General features: G+C 36.7%; 1 protein-coding gene across 1 annotated transcript in view; it reads left to right on the top strand.

Moving 5' to 3' along the window:
* The window catches only part of LOC150080603 (recQ-like DNA helicase Blm), a 200546-nt gene that overhangs the window by 128821 nt on the left and 52668 nt on the right, over positions 1-19057 (top strand). Inside the window, exon 13 of the mRNA XM_090381153.1 lies at positions 16472-16689. Within this exon, the coding sequence (XP_090237279.1) occupies positions 16472-16689 (218 nt within the window). The remainder of the gene's footprint in view (positions 1-16471; positions 16690-19057) is intronic.

The raw sequence follows: 19057 nt of genomic DNA, 5'->3' as shown, positions 1-19057 counted from the left end.
CCGTGTACATGTATGAATATCTATAGCTTTGTAATTGACATAATGTGGCAATGAAAAAAAAAAAAAAAAAAATTAGCAAGGATTAAACAAACAATTCAAAAATTAATAGTTTTATTAAATTACTTAAGTTACTTCATGAAGTAATCGAAAAGTTATGATACATAATTTTTGGCTAAAAGTTTCACTTTAAATGTATAGCAGGCATTTTATCTGTTTTATAGACGTGTTTGAACTTTACTGAAAATTATGTGACTGCATCTGTAATTTGTAATTCCAGCTTTGGAAAAAAAAAATTGTTTCATGGTGTTGGTTAAACATAGAATTTCTTTACAGATTTGGCAAGGTTTAGATAAAGATGCCCTGCCTTCAGAGCATCTCCTAATACTTGATATTAGTTTACAAAAATTAAAACAGCCACATTCTAACTTACGCAAGGGTTGCCTTCTGCGAAACTTTACGTAAGTCAGAATTTCCCTAAATGCTTATGCACCACTCGCAACTATGTGAACTGAATTTGATTGAAGCAAAAAAGAAATGTTCGACAAATATTCGCTTAATAAACAAATAAACTGAATTATTTGGTCAATTTTTTTATCTCATGCTCAGGAAAAATTACAAAAGTGTACTTTTTAATTTTAATTTAATTGTAATTTTGATTAAATTTTTGTAATTTTAAAATTACAAAAGCCACTTAGTTATATATTAAATTCACACGTAATGAAACTTGGTGGTAGTGAGGTAAGATAAGTGCCTAACGGAATAGGAGTAACAGTGCCTGAACTCCACAAAGATGAAACTATAATAGAATGCTTAGAAGTAGTTTCTCCTATATCCTCGGATTTCCCTAATAATGTCAGAGAAATAAAAACAAAGCGTATAGGATAGCTTAAAGTCTGATGCAAGATATATAAGGTAAGACTTAGGTAAACCTGGGATCGCAAGCCCATATTCCTATAGTAGGACCCTCAGCTGAATTTACAAGTCACTGTGCACGAATTTTTTTTTTTTTTATGTATGTAAACCCCAAACACGAGAGGTGTTAGAACCTATAGTACTTATTACTGTGCTTGGGTTGGAGGTTGAGAAGACGAAAGAAGATATTTGTTGACATTAAACTTGAACTTCTGTATACTGTAATTTTCTGGAAATATGTATGAAGGAAGGTTATTCCAGAACACGGCAGTTGAATGAATAAACCAGGAAGATAAAAAGTTGGTTCTGTGAGTTTGAAGTTGGACAGTAAATGGATGTTGGCTAGTGGCGGAACGTGTTTTGGGACTGTTTTGAAAGAGAGAGTGGGAATTATAGAAACCAATTCAGAAGAACAGTGCCCATGGAAGTATCTGTAGAAGAGGCATGCAGCAGAAAAAGTACGTCTATGAGACAGCGGGTGGAGAGACTCTGTTAGAGATGAATCATTAATTAACCTAACTGCCCTCTTCTGAATGGAATCAAGAAGTCTGAGAAAGGTTTTGGGAGCACCACCCCAGATGTGGGAACAATATCGGAGAAATATCGTTCCATCGAACAATATTCGATGGAACGATATTTCTTAATCGGTATATAAAGTCTAGTAGCTTCCACGATTAATTCTTTGAATGCTTCCCACTTAGAATTTACTGTTTGTAACATCGTCAGTTGATCCCACTGTACAGAATTTAAAAACTGTCTGAGACCACTGTACTCCCCTTTACGGAAGCAAAAACCCTTTCCTTTACCCCTGACGGTAGTTACCTCTTTGAGTAAATCCCACTTCAGCACACTGTGATCACTGCCACCTAGTGGTTCCTTTATCTGCAAATTCTTAATACACGAATGATCACTGCTGATAACCAGAGCAAGAGTGTTACTTTCTCTGGTTGCCTCTCGAACATGCTGCTGCAGAAAACAATCATCCAATAAATCCACAAAAGTCTGACTAGTGTGTGAGTGACCAACCCACAAGTTCCAGTCAATATCTGGGAAGTTAAAATTCCCCATTATAAGACATTCTGATTTACTGGCCCACTCTATTTCTCTGTACAATTGTTCATTGTACTCATTCAAGTCATTAGGCCTATAACACACTCCTACTCTTATTATAACAATATAGTAGCCAACCATATAAATATAGATAATCAGCTATAATGGATTTTATTCCCCTTAACTACCAGGTCTGTACATAGTGTATATATAATTCACTTGGTCTCTGTAGCTTCTTACAACTTAGAAAACTTGTACCCACCGATTGGCCAATACAGTCTATTAACTCTGTATATATTTAAATTTAATTCTTCTTTATTATCTTAACCACACAACTGATCTTAAATACATGGGATACATACTCCCAGACATTCATTCAGGGTCCTAACTACAGGAATGGGATTTGCAAACTACCCGAACCCATCTATTTATCTTACTTCATTTATCTTTATTTCCAGTGAGCCATTAGTTTTACAAATGCAACATCAGGATGCTACCTCCTTCCTTTGCACAATCTATTCTTTGCCTTAAAGTTTTAGCCACTGTTCACTGCTACTTTGTAAGCTATGATAATTCTTAACTATCACTATCTGGGCAGTGTGTGCATCATATATTTAACTGCATCAAATATATGTAATTTTTTTTTTTTTACTATTGTCATTTTCTTACACTAGGAACTGTTAGTACAACATACATAAATATACACATATGATGCTATATTCGCCAATTTCAGTATTACAAGGTAACAGTAAGTTCCTTACTTGTTAATTCCTACAGTCTATTTAACCAAAACTCGTTTTTAAATCATTACTTCAATTTTTATGTTCTTTTCTTGTTTCTGTAAGGTTATCCATGGTTAATATCCTCTATGTATCATCACTGGCATACCTTATTCAGTCCAATTGTTTACTGCTAAATTCAAACCTATTCCACAGTACATGTTCAAGAGCATACAGACCATGTTGGAAACAGAGGCCTACATATTGCCCTCTTTCTCATTATTTCGGTGGATGACCTCTAATGAACACTCTGAAATTGTGATTAATATGGCAATGTGTTATCTTATCTCATTTTATTTTTTGTATTTCATATTATTTTACTTCATTTGCTTTTCTGCTTATTCTTTATAGTAGAGTTATCTCACCTTTTTAACTTCTTGTGTGTACCGTAAACTCAATAGAAACAGCTTTCTCCTTCACTCTTTCAATCACATATATATATATATATATATGTAAAAACATATAGAGAGTAGACACAAATTAGTTGGGCAATTTATTAACTGAATAATTTGCGAAATATTAATTGTAAGGTACCAGTTCAATGGCAGATGAGTAGTATTGTATCCTAAGTTTGCGGATAGATGGCGCTAGGTGTCCACGTATGAGTGAGATGTAGTTCGGGGTTGTTCATCATTCTTTCTGTGTTCTTGTAATGATGGAGACTTATAACCACTCTGAAAAAGCAAAATGCTATCTGTGATTTCATGAAACTCATTCTGCTGTGCAAGTGCAACGGAATTTCGGTTGAGAATACCAGAAAAGTGCCCCGAAAAGAGACACTATTGTAGCATGGTACAAGCGATTCACCAAAACGGGATGTGTGGCTTGTAGGCTTAGCGGGCAAGGCAGACCTAGAATTCCAGAAGAGAGAAGGTTGACACAGTAAGAGATTCATTTTTGAGAAGTCCGACAAAATCTACAGCACGGGCTAGTTTACAGCTGGGAATTCCTAAATCAACAGTTAACAAAATCCTGTGAAAACGTCTGATGTTCAGACCTTACAAATTGCAAATTGTTCAAGCTCTTAAGCCCATGGACCTGTTGAAGAGAGAGAATTTTTGCACCGATACGTTAGAGCACATGGAAAGGGATGACGATTTCTTGTCGCAGTTAGTTTTCAGCGACGAGGCAACTATTCATTCGAGTGGCAACGTGAATAGACATGATTTCAGGATCAGAAAATCTTCATGCCACCTTAGACCATGAAAGGGATACTCCCAAGGTAAATGTGTTTTGTGCCGTAAGTTGTTCTAATATTTTTGGGCCATTCTTCCTTGCTGAAAAAGCTTACGGGAACCGTATACTTGAACATGCTTCAGATTTACCTTATGCCAATCCTGAAGGAAACAGTGCATGGAGGTTTCATTTTCCAACAAGATGGCGCACCTGTCACTTCCACACAGCAGTTACTTCTTACCTCAGTGCTGAAGTCCCAGTTTGGATTGGTCATGGAGGTGTTATTCCGTGGCCACCATGATCACTAAACCTTTCACCCCTAGATTTCAGTGTATGGGGTTTTGTAAAAGATCAGGTTTACAGTCCGCCGCTTCCGACATCCATTCCTGAGTTGAAATCACGAATCAGCACTGAACTTGGTTTGATCGATGTGAACATGCTCAGAAACATATGGCAAGAACTGATTTACCGATGGGACATTTGCAGAGTAACGAAGGGCAGCCACATCGAACATTTGTGAAAAGGGTAAACTTTGTGTTTCACTACCTTATAATCATGTGTACTCTCATGTTTGGCTGTATACCTACGCATAATAATCCATTTATTTTGCCCAATTAATTTATGTACACCCTGTATATAGTGATTGATATCACTCTATATATATATATATATATATATATATTAAGAATAATAGAAAATTATTAGAAAAAGTAAATCAATCAAATAATAATACCATCAGGGACCTAAGAAAACGCGAAAAAAAAAAAAAAAAAAAAAAATTATCGCTTTTTACCGACAATCTAGATGACTTCAACTGGGACCAACCACCCAGACTGAAGGCAAAAAACAACAAGAGGTTCTCTGTTTCTGTGATGATCAATATATGCTAAGTAATTTAAATCTAAACCAAATATAAACTAGTATAGGCTAAATATAAATCAAATGTAAATAAAAAGTTAAGAAATTTTAGAATTATTTTAGAATTATAAGAATCAAATGTAAGAAATGTAAGCATATATTAATCATCGTTGACCCGACAGAGAACGTAATTTAATGATTAAATATATAATACATACTACATATTTACCGTATCTAGGACATAATGTAATAGTCGTCAAAATAATATGTGGTGCCCCCTATGTGATGGATACGGTAAAAATAAATATAAATAAATAATTAAATTTAAGTTAACGCAAAGAGAAACATGCAGATAGTAAGAAGAAAAACTAAAGGAGTAGGAATAATAGAACCTGAACTCCACAAAGGCGAAAAATAGTGGTATAGACAAGAAATAGTTTCTCCTACGTCTTATTGCCCTAATAATTTCGGAGAAATAAAAATAAAGAGTGTAGGACAGTTTAAAGACATTACAAGATATAAGTTGTGGCTCAGGTATATTTGGCCTATACTGGTTTATGTTTGGTTTAGATTTAAATTACTTAGCATATATTGATCATCAAAGAAATAGAGAACCTCTTGTCGTTTTTTGCCTTCAGTCTGGGTGGTTGGCCCCAGTTGAAGTCATCTAGATTGTCGGTAAAAAGCGATTTTTTTTTTTTTTTTTTTTTTTTTTTTTTTGCGTTTTCTTAGGTCCTGATGGTATTATTATTTGATTGATTTACTAATAATTTTCTATTATCCTTAATATTTTATAGACATTATGGGTGTATTGCATGATTGCTTGCAACTGCATTGACCCATAAATATTAGTTACAGTTACTGTCGTTTTAACTTTCTTTTCTTTTTTATCACTAATATAATTATATATATATATATATATATATATATATATATATATATATATGTATGTGGATAGGTGGAATAGGAGCAGGGTATGTCTGCCATAGGCAAAAGTTGATGCCGTTGCAGAGCAGATATTATCTTTTAAGGGCATAAAGGGTGATATTGTTGTACATGTTGGCACTAATGACATTAAGAGTAGGAGATCTGAGGACTTGCTTAACTAGTACAGGTCAATATTGAAAAAAATTGAGTTAGAGTTAAATTGAAAGTGTGCAATTCTGCCCAGACACAATAGGAGGGAGTATATGATGAGAGCCTTGTCAATCAATTCAGCCCTAGAGAGATTGTGCAAGGCTCGTGGGGTAGAATTTTACTCAGTGGTCTGTGCTTGTTAACAGGAGAGACTGCTTTTACAGGGACGGGATACACTTTAAGACGGGTGCAAGAATATTTGCTGATGCTATCAAGGCAGTGTTAGATGGGTTAGAAAACTGCAACTTGGGGGTTCGCAGACTAATAGATTAACAGTAGCTGCAAGCAGAGGTGAAAGTGATTCTTGCAGTGCTTCTATTGGAATGAGCAACATCCTGGAAAGCAAGGTGCTGGGGAAATTCCACACTTGGCATTATCATGAAACAAGTAAATACATGGGCTGTGTTAAGATAACTAAGAGTAAGATAACTAAGATGTGTTAAGATAACTAAAAGTAAGAACAGGTGCATGTACACTGGTGTTCAAAGAAAGTCCATCCTCCATAAAATTGCAATTGTCGTCTGAATAACATAAGTATATTGCAATATTTCTTACAGATTGTATCAGATAAGATTGACACGTGTAGGTGATTATGTAATATTTGCATCAGCTGTTACTTTCAGCTATATAAGCATGCTCTGCAAGAGTTGCAGTCATTCATTGCTTGTGCTAGGATGGCGAGTTACGTGCAGTTGACGTCACGAAGAAAGAGTGCTATTATTGCTTAACGCGAGGAAGGATGTTCTTCCCATCATATTGCTTATAGAGTGTCTTGTAATCAGTCGACAGTGAGTAGATTTCTTTCCAAACTCAAGAATACTGGTTCTACTGATAGGAAAAAAGGAACTGGACGCAAACGAGTCTCTATGCCAAAACAGGACAGCATTTTGAACCGCCTATGCCTTAAAAACCGTAAAGCTTCTTCATCTGTGCTGAAAAGATAATGGGAAGAACATACAGGAGTGGAGCAAGTGCAGTAACAGTCAGAAGATGCCGCTTCAAAAATGGACTTGTCCTAAGTCCATTTTTGAAGAGTCATCCTAAGAAGAAGAAGAAGCCCCTCCTCGCACAAAAAATAAAAAAGGCCCGATTAATTTAATCAAATGGACCCATGACCCGTGGAAGTCAGTTATTTTCTTGAATGAGAAGAAATTCAACCTGCATGGCTCTGATGGGAGACAAATGATTCACCGTAGACGTGGTGAAGAATACCATCCAGACTATACGGTGTCTACAGTGAAAATCCTTACCAGCCAAATGATATGGGGGTGCATTTCTTATCACGGAGTAGGTCACCTGCAGTTTATAAAAGGTTCTGTAAATGCCAATGGATACCTGCCTAAATTGGAAGGCAAATTGCTGCCAACCATTAGAGGCCATTTCAACCTGCCAAGTAACTGCATCTTTCAAGACGACTCTGCTCCTTGTCATCGGGCGAAAAGTGTAAGTAGGCACTTGTGTAGTTACTTTAGCTTCATTTCTGCATTAGAGGTTCGACAGTAATGGGTTTACATTTGTTACAGGTAAAAAAAATGGTTGGAAGAACAGTCCATTACAACTGTTAGCTGGCCAGGAAACAGCCTGGAACTGAATCCTATAGGGAACTGTTGGCATCATGTGGAATCTGCAGTTGCCAGAAAGAAACCAAAGACCCTTTGTGAAATTCAGGAAGCTATAATTCATGTTTGGAACCACAAATTATCAGTTGATTATCTTCAGAATTGTTTTTGTCAATTCCTCGACCCATTACAACTATTAGCTGGCCAGGAAACAGTCTGGACCTGAATCCTATAGGGAACTGTTGGCATCATGTGGAATCTGCAGTTGCCAGAAAGAAACCAAAGACCCTTTGTGAAATTCAGGAAGCTATAATTCATGGTTGGAACCACAAATTACCAGTTGATTATCTTCAGAAATTGTTGTCAATGCGTCAACAGTGTGCTGCTGTCATCAGAGCCAGAGGCGGTTCCACTAAATATTAGTTTGCACCTGGTGAACTTTTCATTTTGTTTTCCATTTAAAATGATAAACTGAAACAAATTGAGGGCTTCTGATAACATTTCAGCCATAATTGTCGTGTTTACCAAAACTGTTGTATAAAGGTTGCAAATGCTCATTTTGGAATATTTTGAGAGCATCTGTCAAATATTACTTAACTTTGCCTTAAATTTTAAAAATAAATATCTTTTGTTTATATTTCTATTTCTGATGCTAGTCATTAATATAACATACCATTGCAAAAAAGGGTTAGAAATGTGAACTTCCATGTACACCACTGCTAGGAGTTTAGTTAATAAATTTGATGAATTTAAGGTGCTGGTCAAGATATCAAAATGCATATATAGTTGGGATATCGGAGACGTGTCACACAGATATAGGGAATGCAGAACTGGAATTTGAGGAGTTCAATGTGTACAGAAAGGATAGGAAGGGAGGAGGGATTATGCTGTTAGTTAAGATACACAAGAAATCTAAGGAAGTGCATCCAGTCGACATAGTTGGACAGTCTAGTGTTGAGCAGTTTGGTGTGACATAAGCACTGGGAAAGCAAAATTGAGAGTAGGAGTGTGCCTAATGACTCTGAAAAGTGCAATGAACATCTGTACAGAATGGGCCAGCAAATCAGATTGTCTTATAATGAGGAATTTGAACTTCCCAAATATTGACTGTAACTTGTGGGTTAGTCACTCACACACACTTCCTAGCCTTTTTGGATTTAATGGATGATTGTTTCTACAGCAGCATGTTCATGAGGTAACTAGAGGGAGTAATACTCTTGATCTGATTACCAGCAGTGATTCTTCATGTATTAAGAATCTGCAGATAAAGGAACCACTAGATCACAATGTGTTGATGTGGGATTTAATTAAAGATGTAACCACCATCAGAGGTAAAGGGAAGGGTTTTTGCTTTTCTAAATGTGACCACAGTGGTCTCAGACAGGTTTTAAATTCTATACAATGGGACCAACTGATGATGAAGTTATCAATAGTAAATTCAAAATGGAAAGCTTTCAAGGAAGTAATCTTGGCTTTTTGTCCCAACTAAAAACTGTTCAGGGTTTAGGCCTAAATGGATGGCAGATGAACTAATGAGATTCATAGCAGAGAAGAAAAATGCCTGGGATAGATATAAATTATCAGGTGACAAGAAGACTATGGTAGATATAAGATAGTCTGTAATCAAGTCACAAAGGAGCTTAGGCAAGCGAAGGCAGATTTAAGATAGTCTGTAATCAAGTCACAAAGGGGCTTAGGCAAGCGAAGGCAGATTATGAGAAATCTTTGGCAAAAGATGCAAAGAAAAACAGTAAAAACTTCTTTACTTATGTCAGATTGGTCGACTTGATATTAATGGTTCGATTGTTGATGATCCTACTAAGTAGATGACAAACAGAGTATTTTGTATCGACATTCACATGAGGAAACCTATAGGAAAGTGGGTGCCAGAAGCTTATCAAACTCTAGCAGTGAGCTAAATGATTTTGTAATAACTGAGAGCAAAGTGGAGGAGAAATTGTTGAAGGTAAATATAAGAAATGCACCTGGAGTGGATGGGATCTATCCAATTTTAAGGGAGACAACAAAGGAAGTAAGCAAATGCTTAGCCACAATTATGAGAGTATCCATGAATTCAGGGGAGCTCTCCACGGAATGGGGAACTGCAAATGTATCCCCAATACACAAAGGGGATCAAAGGGTGGCACGAGTAAGTACAGACTGGTTATTTTAACTTCTGATCCAGAGAAAATAATGGAGTCACTGGTTAGAGTAGCAATGCAGGATCATCTAGACAAGACTGCAGTTATAGTTCAGACACAGCATGGGTTTGTTAAGGGGAAGTCTCATCTGACCAATTTCATTCAATACTGTGATGTGGTCACAAAGAAACTAAATAAAAAAAACAATTTTGATATCATATACTTGGATTTCAGGAAAGTTTATGATACTGTTGCACACAGAAAACTATTTTCTTGGAACAAGCTTCCATCTGCCATAGTGGAGGTCGATAACTTTAATAAATTCAAGGCTGAACTAGACAAGAATTTGGAGTGAATGGATGGGTGAAATGGGAAGGGTTTCTTTTTTTTAATGTGAAAACATCTTTGGCGGCACCTACTACATTTTCAGACTGTGAAGCAAAACCAATCGGTAATGAATTTTTCTTAAGAAAATGACGCAAACGAAGTCACTTCCGTCTCTTAGTATGAACGATTCTATCTTAGTCACTAACATGAATTTGGTAGATTAAGTAGCGCACATGGAAATAAAATGTTATATCCTTCATACTAAGAGACGTCACTTTCTAAATGATGCTAACTCAGTCACTAATGTTGATTCGGTAGAGTAAATAGCGGGTAGTAATATTATGCAAGAATAATAGCTTTCTGCACTTAACAGACCAGCCTGACCCAATTGAGACGGAATTTGATTTTCATATTCATTACCCATATCTGACCTCACCCAAACCATTTTTTATACCAGCCTGACTCAAACCTTTTATATAAATAAAATCACTAGCATTAGTTTCTGAAGTTTCATAATAATAAAGAAATAAACTTTCAGATTCAAAGTTCAATATTAATAATTATATAACAATAATAATTATCCAAAATAATTATTAATATTAATTATAAAAAAAAGAAAAGTAATAAATTTTCCATTTAACATACTTAACATAATTCCAAAACCTCTATTGATATCTACTTCTACCAGCCACCTTCTCTTCCCTCTCATTTTATTGCAAATTGTTGTGCAGAAGTAAAATAGAGTCAACCCTGTTGCTACTTTCAGCGCTCTTGCACTGCTAGCGGCCTATTTCGACGGAAGAGTACAAATTCGATGAATTTTTTTACACCTTGTCGAAGTGCGCCTTATTGGCCAATTAAAAGTGTCAACAGACAAACAGTACACATTTTTTCTAAAAAAAACCTTCAAAAATTTTAATATAAAAAAAAATATATATATATTTTTAAAAAATATGTGTAAGAAATAGCCTGACATGTTTGAAATAACAATTCATTTTGATTATTTGTACCCAACCCGAGGGTTAACATCGTTCGTGTTACCTGACCCGAGGACAGGGTCATAGTATAATTACTAACCATATGCTATATAGTAGTATGATTAGTAGCTACAGTATATAGTTAACTATGAATAAGAGTATATTGTAGACTGAAACGGCAGAATTCATGGGATACCTGGTTCCTTGGCAATGCGATGCTGTTACCCCTCTTGCTAGTGAATGAACCCACTGCTTGACAAGTATATTGGTACACTGCATTCATGTAGACAGTAATTTGATGTCAGTATGGATAAATGTTGTCAGTTAACCGACTTTGAAAGAGGGACAATAGTGGGTACCCGACACATGGGTCACTCTATCACGGAGGTGGTACAGAAAATGCGCTATTCCCGTTTGGCAGTGTCAAGAGTGTATTGGGAATAAGCCATTTCCGGAATAGCATTTCACCATGGACAATGTGGTGGGTGGAGAAAGTGGTGTATGAATGTGGCCGTCAGTGTCTGTCTCGCACTGTTTCAGCCAACCAGAGAGTGACAATGGCACAAACCACTGCCATCTTCAATGAGGGAGGAGCCAGAAATGCCTCCACAAAGACCATCAGATCATTAGCCACAATGATTGTTTTCTGCAGCAGCATGTTCGAGAGGCAACCAGAGAGAGTAATACTCTTGATCTGGTTATCAGCAGTGATCATTCGTGTATTAAGAATTTGCAGATAAAGAAACCACTAGGTGGCAGTGATCACAGTGTACTGATGTGGGATTTACTTAAAGATTTAATTACCATCAGGGGTAAAGGAAAGGGTTTTTACTTCTGTAAAGGTGAGTACAGTGGTCTCAGAAAGTTTTTAAATTCTGTACAGTGGGATCAACTGACGATGTTACCAACAGTAAATTCTAAGTGGAAAGCATTCAAGGAATTAATCGTGGAAACTACTAAAAGTTTCATACCTATTAAGAAATATTGTTCAAGGTTTCGGCCTAAATGGTTATCTAATGAACTTAATGAGACTCGTAAAGAGAAGAAAAATGCATGGGATGCATATAAATTATCAAGCGACTCAGAAGCCTATGGCAGATATAAGCTAGTCTGTAATCAGGTCACAAAAGAGGTTAGGCAGGCGAAGGCAGATTATGAGAAATCCTTGGCAAAAGATGCTAAGAAAAACAGCAAAGATTTCTTTACTTATATAAACTCTAACAGGAAGGGGATGAATCTGATTGGTCCACTGGACATCGATGGTTCGACTGTTGATGATCCTGCTCAGATAGCAATCAAACTGAATGAGTATTTTGCATCTACCTTCACACATGAGGAATTATCAAGGTTTGAAAATGGCAGGTTATCAAATTGTAGCAGGATACTTAATGATTTTGTAATAACTGAGAGCAAAGTGGAGGAGAAATTGTTGAAGTTTAACATAAGAAAAACACCTGGGGTGGATGGGATCTTTCCAGTTATATTAAAGGAGGCGGCAAAGCAACTAAGCAAACCTTTGGCCATAATTATGAGAGCATCCTTGGACTCGGGGGGAGGTTCCCATGGACTTGAGATGTGCAAATGTATCCCCAATTCACAAAGGGGGATCGAAGGGTGACACGGGTAATTACAGACCAGTTAGTTTAACTTCTGTTCCAGGTAAAATAATGGGGAGTCGCTGGTTAAAGATGCATTGCAGGATCATCTAGACAAGACTGCACCAATAATTCAGACACAGCATGGGTTTGTTAAGGGAAAGTCTTGTCTGACAAATTTGATAGGATATTATGATGTGGTTACAAAGGAACTGGATGCAAAAAATAATTTTGATATCATATATTTGAATTTCAGGAAAGCTTTTGACACTGTTGCGCATGGAAGACTACTGTACAAATTGGAGCAGAATGGTATTATGGGTAAGTTACTACAATGGATAAAAGGATGGTTAAGTGAGAGAAGACAGGGTGGTAATCAATGGGTGCTGCTCTTCGTGAACTAATGTTATTAGTGGAGTCCCACAGGGTTTGGTGTTGGGTCCACTGTTGTTTTGTATATTTATCAATGATATTGATGAAGGTATATCATGCTTAATGTTGAAGTTTACAGATGATACAAAGGTTGGCAGGGTTGTTAATGACAGTAATGGCAGTGTGCTACTGCAACAGGACCTAGATAATTTGGGCAGATGGGCTAAGAAGTGGCAACTGAAGTTTAACCTTGACAAATGCAAAGTACTGCGTATGGGTAGAAGTAACCCCAGAGGAACATATCAACTGTGTGGTACTACACTTAAGGTGGTAGAAAATGAAAAAGACCTGGGAGTAATTGTGCAGTCAGATATGAAGTTTTCTGAGCAATGCAGACAGGCTGGCAGGGCAGGTCATGGGGTTTTGTCAATGATATATATAGGAATTTTGCTAGCAGGGAAAAGGAGGTGATTATCCCTCTGTATAAGGCATTGGTCAGGCCATGCCTTGAGTACTGCATACAGGTCTGGAGGCCTCATTTTAGGAATAATGTAGATTTGCTTGAGCATGTACAGAGAAGGGAAACAAGATTGGTGAGGGGAATAAAGGGATCCTCTCACCAAGAGAGGATTAAGTTCTGCAAATTGCAGTGGCTGGAGACTAGGCACCTGCGCGGTGATCTGATTGAGGTGTAGGCGGCCTTGAATGGGTTGAGCACGTTGAATTCTGATGAGATTCTTCCACTTTTTCAGATTACGAACCTAAGGGGGCATAAATTCAAATTAAGAAAAGACAGATGTAGAATAGATGTGCGGAAATTTGCCTTTAGCCAGCGGGTGGTTAATCGCTGGAACAAACTTCCATCTGTCATTGTGGAAGTTGATATGTTGAATAAATTTAAGAAGGAACTGGACAGGCATTTTGGAGGGAATGGTGTGATTTTTTTTTTTTTTTTGGCTGATGCTGCGTGAGCTCATACACTTTCTTTCTTGCATCACATGCCACTACTAGTACTACAATAGGGTATGGGAGCCGCTGACCCACCAGAATCCTATTGTTAATGCCATGACACAGGACTATAAGCCTCAATTGGGCGAAAGAACGTCAGTACTGGACCTTGAATGATTGGAGACTTGTCTCCTGGTCCGATGAGTCACATTTCCATTTATTTCAATCGGATGGGAGAGTGCGTATCTGGCAGAAACTGCACAAAGCTATGCACCTGTCATGTCAACAAGGAACTGTTCAGGGCAGGTGGATGTTGGGACCTCTGGTATGTCTAGACGCATCTCTGAATGGTATGGTCCAGGTTATGTGTCCATCCTTGCAAACCATCTGCATCCCTTCATGATCATCGTGCGCCCACAGGGCAAAGGACTCTTCCAGCAGGACAATGTGCCTCCCTGCAGAGCCGTGGTGACTAGAACATGGTTTCAAGAGCAATCCGCAGATTTTACCACCATGAAATGGCCTCCCCATTCACCAGACACAAACACTGTGAAGTATCCTTAGGATGCTGTGGAAAGGTCCGTTCGAGCTTTGGATCCTCCACCCAGGAATGCGATGGAATTATGGACAGCGGTGTAGCAAGCATGGATGGAAATAGTTGTGGAACGCTTTCGTGAACTAGTGGACTCAATGTCTCGCCATGTGACTGCCCTTATCTGGGTCAAAGGTGGGCCTACCCAGTACGAGGTAGGTATCCCATAATTTCTGTCCACTCAGTATATACGGTTAATAGTTACACTCCTAAAACTAGTAATATGTAGTATATAGTTTTTACTACTAACATTCACTATTAACATTAAAAAAAAAATTAAGTTTACAGTTAACTGCTAACTATTATTGATTTATTTTAGTAGTAATAACTACTAAATTAACTAACAGTCAATAGGAGTATTCGCTGAATCATTAACAGTATTTAGTAATAATAGTTAATATTTTAGTGTTGTTGTGGAAGAGTTAGTACTAATAGTAGTCATTAACTGTTATTACTACTAACAACTCTTCCAGAATTGGACTTCTTACTCCATAGTTGGAGTAAGAAGTCCAACTCTCAAAGAGTTATTAGTAGTAATGACTAACATAGTAATGCAGTCACTAATGTTGATTCGGTAAAGGAGCAGGCTTACACCCGCTATTTACTCTACCGAATCAACATTAGTGACTGCATTAGCATCATTTAGGAAGTTGCATAATTGGGTCATTTCCGTTTCACATTTTCATCAGTTTTCACATAAAACATCTTTTGTGTATACAGAGTACACATGCATTTTTTTTTTTTGCTGATGCTATATAAGCTTGCTTTCTTGCATCATATGCTTCTACTAATGCTAATGTACATATGTATAAAAATATAATTTAATTATAGCTATTATCAATTATGATAGAAATTATCCTATTAACAGTTACTAATGCCATTGCAGAAATTGAACATTATATGGTCAAAATATATACATATTGACATTGTAGAAAAAGCTGATAATCCCTAAATTTGCTATACCTACAAATGTATGTATATTATCAGCCATTAATGAAGATATAAGCAACGCTGTAGTGTTGGATCACAGTGAGTAGTGACATTAATCTATGCATATTAAATAAGCCAAATTAGATTAATCAAATTTTATATTTATACATATTATGCTAAAATATTAAAACTAATTACTGTTTTTACACGTTGGTAAGTACTTTGATGGAGACCAGTTCCTGCTATTGCATAAATAAAAAATAATTAGTGGAATCACTTTTTCTATGTACCTCATATGGTGTTGTTACATAGGCCTAGCCATGAAAACTCAAAATAATAGCTTATAAATTATTCAATTCATTCAAAGCCATAAACACCTCAGTGAGAGCTCCCTGCAGGTTTTAATTTCTAATTTGCAGAACTGAAGCCTTTCCTTGGTAAGAGTATCCTTTTGTTCCCCTCACTAACCTTGTTACCCTTCTCTGTACATTTTATAAAGGATGTCAATAGATTGACATCCTTTATAAAATGAGGCTTCTAGACTTGTATATAGTATTCAAGATGTCGCCTAACTATTTGCCTTATGCAATAGGATAATTACCTCCTTATCACTTGAGCTATCCTGGTAGCCCATCTGCACTGCTCAGAAATCTCCATGTCTGACTGCATAATTATCCCCTAGGTCTTTTTCACTCTGCTAAACTCAGTGTTATACCACACAGTTGGTATGTTATTTTGGAATTACTGCAACTCATATGGTAATATCTTGCATATATCAGTGTTAAACTTTAATTTCCCCTTCTTGGGTCATCTAAGCTTGTTTTTGCAACGTTTGAGAAAGAAAAGCTAATTACACAACCTAAAGTGGTAGAGTATATTATGAATATATGCCCGTATAGTTTCCCTTCTGTCATACCATAGCAGAAAACAATGTCTAATAAATATTTGTTTAGATTCTTTTCTCCATAATATTTTTAAAAAATAAAATTATCATTTTTAACAATGCTTATTCTAGAACAATGAAAAATATTGATATTTCTCTTGAATGCTGATGACATTTAAAATATGATAGATTATCATAAAATTTATTACTGAATTACTGAAGTAGTCCTTTATAGGTTCCAATAGCACCAAAGTGATGGCAGCAGGTCATAATACTCTGTCTTTGCATGGACAAGGGTTGAATTACCATCGTACAGATGCTGAAAGATTGATTAGAAAATTAGTATTAGATGGATTTCTTCAAGAAAATTTAGTGATTAATCAGATGGACCATGCTGTATCTTACATAAGTCTTGGACGTAGAGCACAAGATCTTCTACAAGGAAAAGCAAAGGTGAGTTAGAAATTTGATGGAGAGTATGATTAAAATTCATTAGTTTCACCCATTCTCTTAAGAGACACGTTTTCTAAGCTTTCTTTAAAAATGAGATATATTTAACAGTTGTGATGGTAATGGTGGTACCAAGTTCTCTCTTGTTCAGATCATCTCAAGATTTCATTTCTTCACGCTTTCTTCAAAAATCCCCTATGAGTAAATAGTCAATTGCAGAGAGAGAGAATATCTGTATTTACAACAGAGAATCTTTCTTTTTTTGCACAATTTGACTCTTTCTTCATCTCATTATCATGCTACAGTTGCTATAGAGTTCTTTTTTCTTTTTGCAAAAGCAGCCTTTTTCTCTGTCTTTTCCTTTTTGCCAAAAATAGCAAAACTTCTGAAATTGAAATTTTTAAAAATTTCATTCTGTGAATTATTTAAAAATATGGCTCATATAAACACCTGAGAATGGTTTGTCATAGCTGCCAGCTCTCTAGATTTACAACAGCATATCTGTCTTTCTCTCTCTTACCATCATAATATAGTTGGGGGAAAAGTTTCATACCATGAAACTTTGGGTGGGTGGGTGGGTTTTGGGGTGCATAAGCTGCCGAGGCTATAGTGCACCTGCAAAGTTGTGTGTGTGTGTGTGTGTGTGTGTGTGTGTGTGTGTGTGTGTGTGTGTGTGTGTGTGTGTGTGTGTGTGTGCAAAAAAAAATAGTAATAAGAAACTACATTTAAACTGAAATGATTTTTTTTTTTTTTTTTTTAATTTGCAAATTTCTGCTTATTTTCATTAACAAACTGGCTATAAGGGCAGTGTGCTGTGGTGAAAGCTTCTTTATTTATGTAAACACTAGAAGGAAGGAAGGGGGTGAATCACATTGGACTACTTGATATCAGTGGTATAAATGTTAATAATCCTGTTCAGGTTGCCTCACAAACTGAATAGGTATTTTGCATATGCAGAATTCTTTAGAGAAGGAGATGCCAGACGTTTAAAAGTTCTAACAGGGAGATAAATGATTGTATGATAACTGAGAGGAATGCAAAAGAGAAATTGTTGAAGGCTAAACATAAAAATAGCACCCAAGGTGGATGGGACTTATCCAGTCATGTTAAGGGAGGCAGTAAAGGAGGTAAGAAAACTCTTAGCCATAACTGACAGGATCTTTGGATTCAGGGAAGTTCCCAGTGGGCTGGAGATGTGCAACTGTATCCCTAATTGACAAAGGGGGGATCAAAGTGTGAAGTCAGTAATTACAGACCTGTTACCTTCACTTCTGTTCCAGAGAAAATAATGGAGTTCCTGGTTAAAGAAGTAATGGGACCATCTAGACGGGAATGCGGTTATACTGCAGTTGCAGCATGGATTTGTTAATCAGTGATCTTGGCTGACTAATTTTATTGAATACTATACTGAAGTAACCAAGGAACTGGATGCAGAAAATAATTTTGATATCATATGTTTGGATTTCAGAAAAGGTTTTAATTTTGTTCCACATAAAAGACTGCCTTATTAAGAGCAGTTTACTCCTGTGGATCAATGGATGGTTGAGTGGGAGAAGACAGAGAGTGGTTATCAATGGATTAATGACAGTAATCACGGTATGCTACTGCAACAAGGTCTAGAAAAATTTGGTAGTAGGGCTGGAAATGGCAGTTGAAGTTTAATGTTGACAAATGCAAGGTACTGCATATGGGTAGTAGTAATTCCAGATTAACGTATCAACTGTGTTGTACTACACTCATGGCAGTGGAAAATGTGCATCAGTTATGAAGTTCTTTGACAGTGCAGACAGGTTGCAGGTGCTCAGCTTTTTGTCAATGATATTACAGGAATTTTGCAAACAGGTATAAGGTGATTATCCCATTGTATAAGGAATTGGTTAAGGTACATCTTGAATATTGCATACAGATCTGGAGGCCTCGTTTTAGGATCTGCTGGAATGGGTACAGAGAATTAGAACAAAAGGTTGCACTTACCAAGAAATTCATCAGTTCTTCAAATTGCAATTTCTGGAAACTGGGCACCTGCAAGGTGATCTGATTGAGGTGTTTAAGGCTTTGAATGGTTTGAGTAAGCTCAGTGCCGATGGCATTCTTTGTCTTCCTCAGACTGCACACATGAAGGGACAAATTCAAATTGAGGAAAGGTGGTTGTAAGATAGGTGTGCGAACGTTTGCCCTTGCCAGCAGGTAGTTGATTGTTGGAACTGCCCTCTGCTATTGTAAAAATCCTTAGTTTGAATAAATTCAGGGTTTTTTCTCATTCTTTTCACAGATAACACAAAAACAATACTGCCACCCTTAGTAAAAAAATTTTCTGTGATTACTGATCCAAGATTCCATAAATCTAGCAGCAGATTTAAATTTTGGCATT

Source organism: Mastigoproctus giganteus, chromosome 9, assembly GCF_048544385.1.
Source record: "Mastigoproctus giganteus isolate SK-2022 chromosome 9, ASM4854438v1, whole genome shotgun sequence".
Lineage (NCBI taxonomy): Eukaryota > Metazoa > Arthropoda > Arachnida > Uropygi > Thelyphonidae > Mastigoproctus > Mastigoproctus giganteus.
This window is presented reverse-complemented; position numbering and strand designations above follow the sequence as displayed.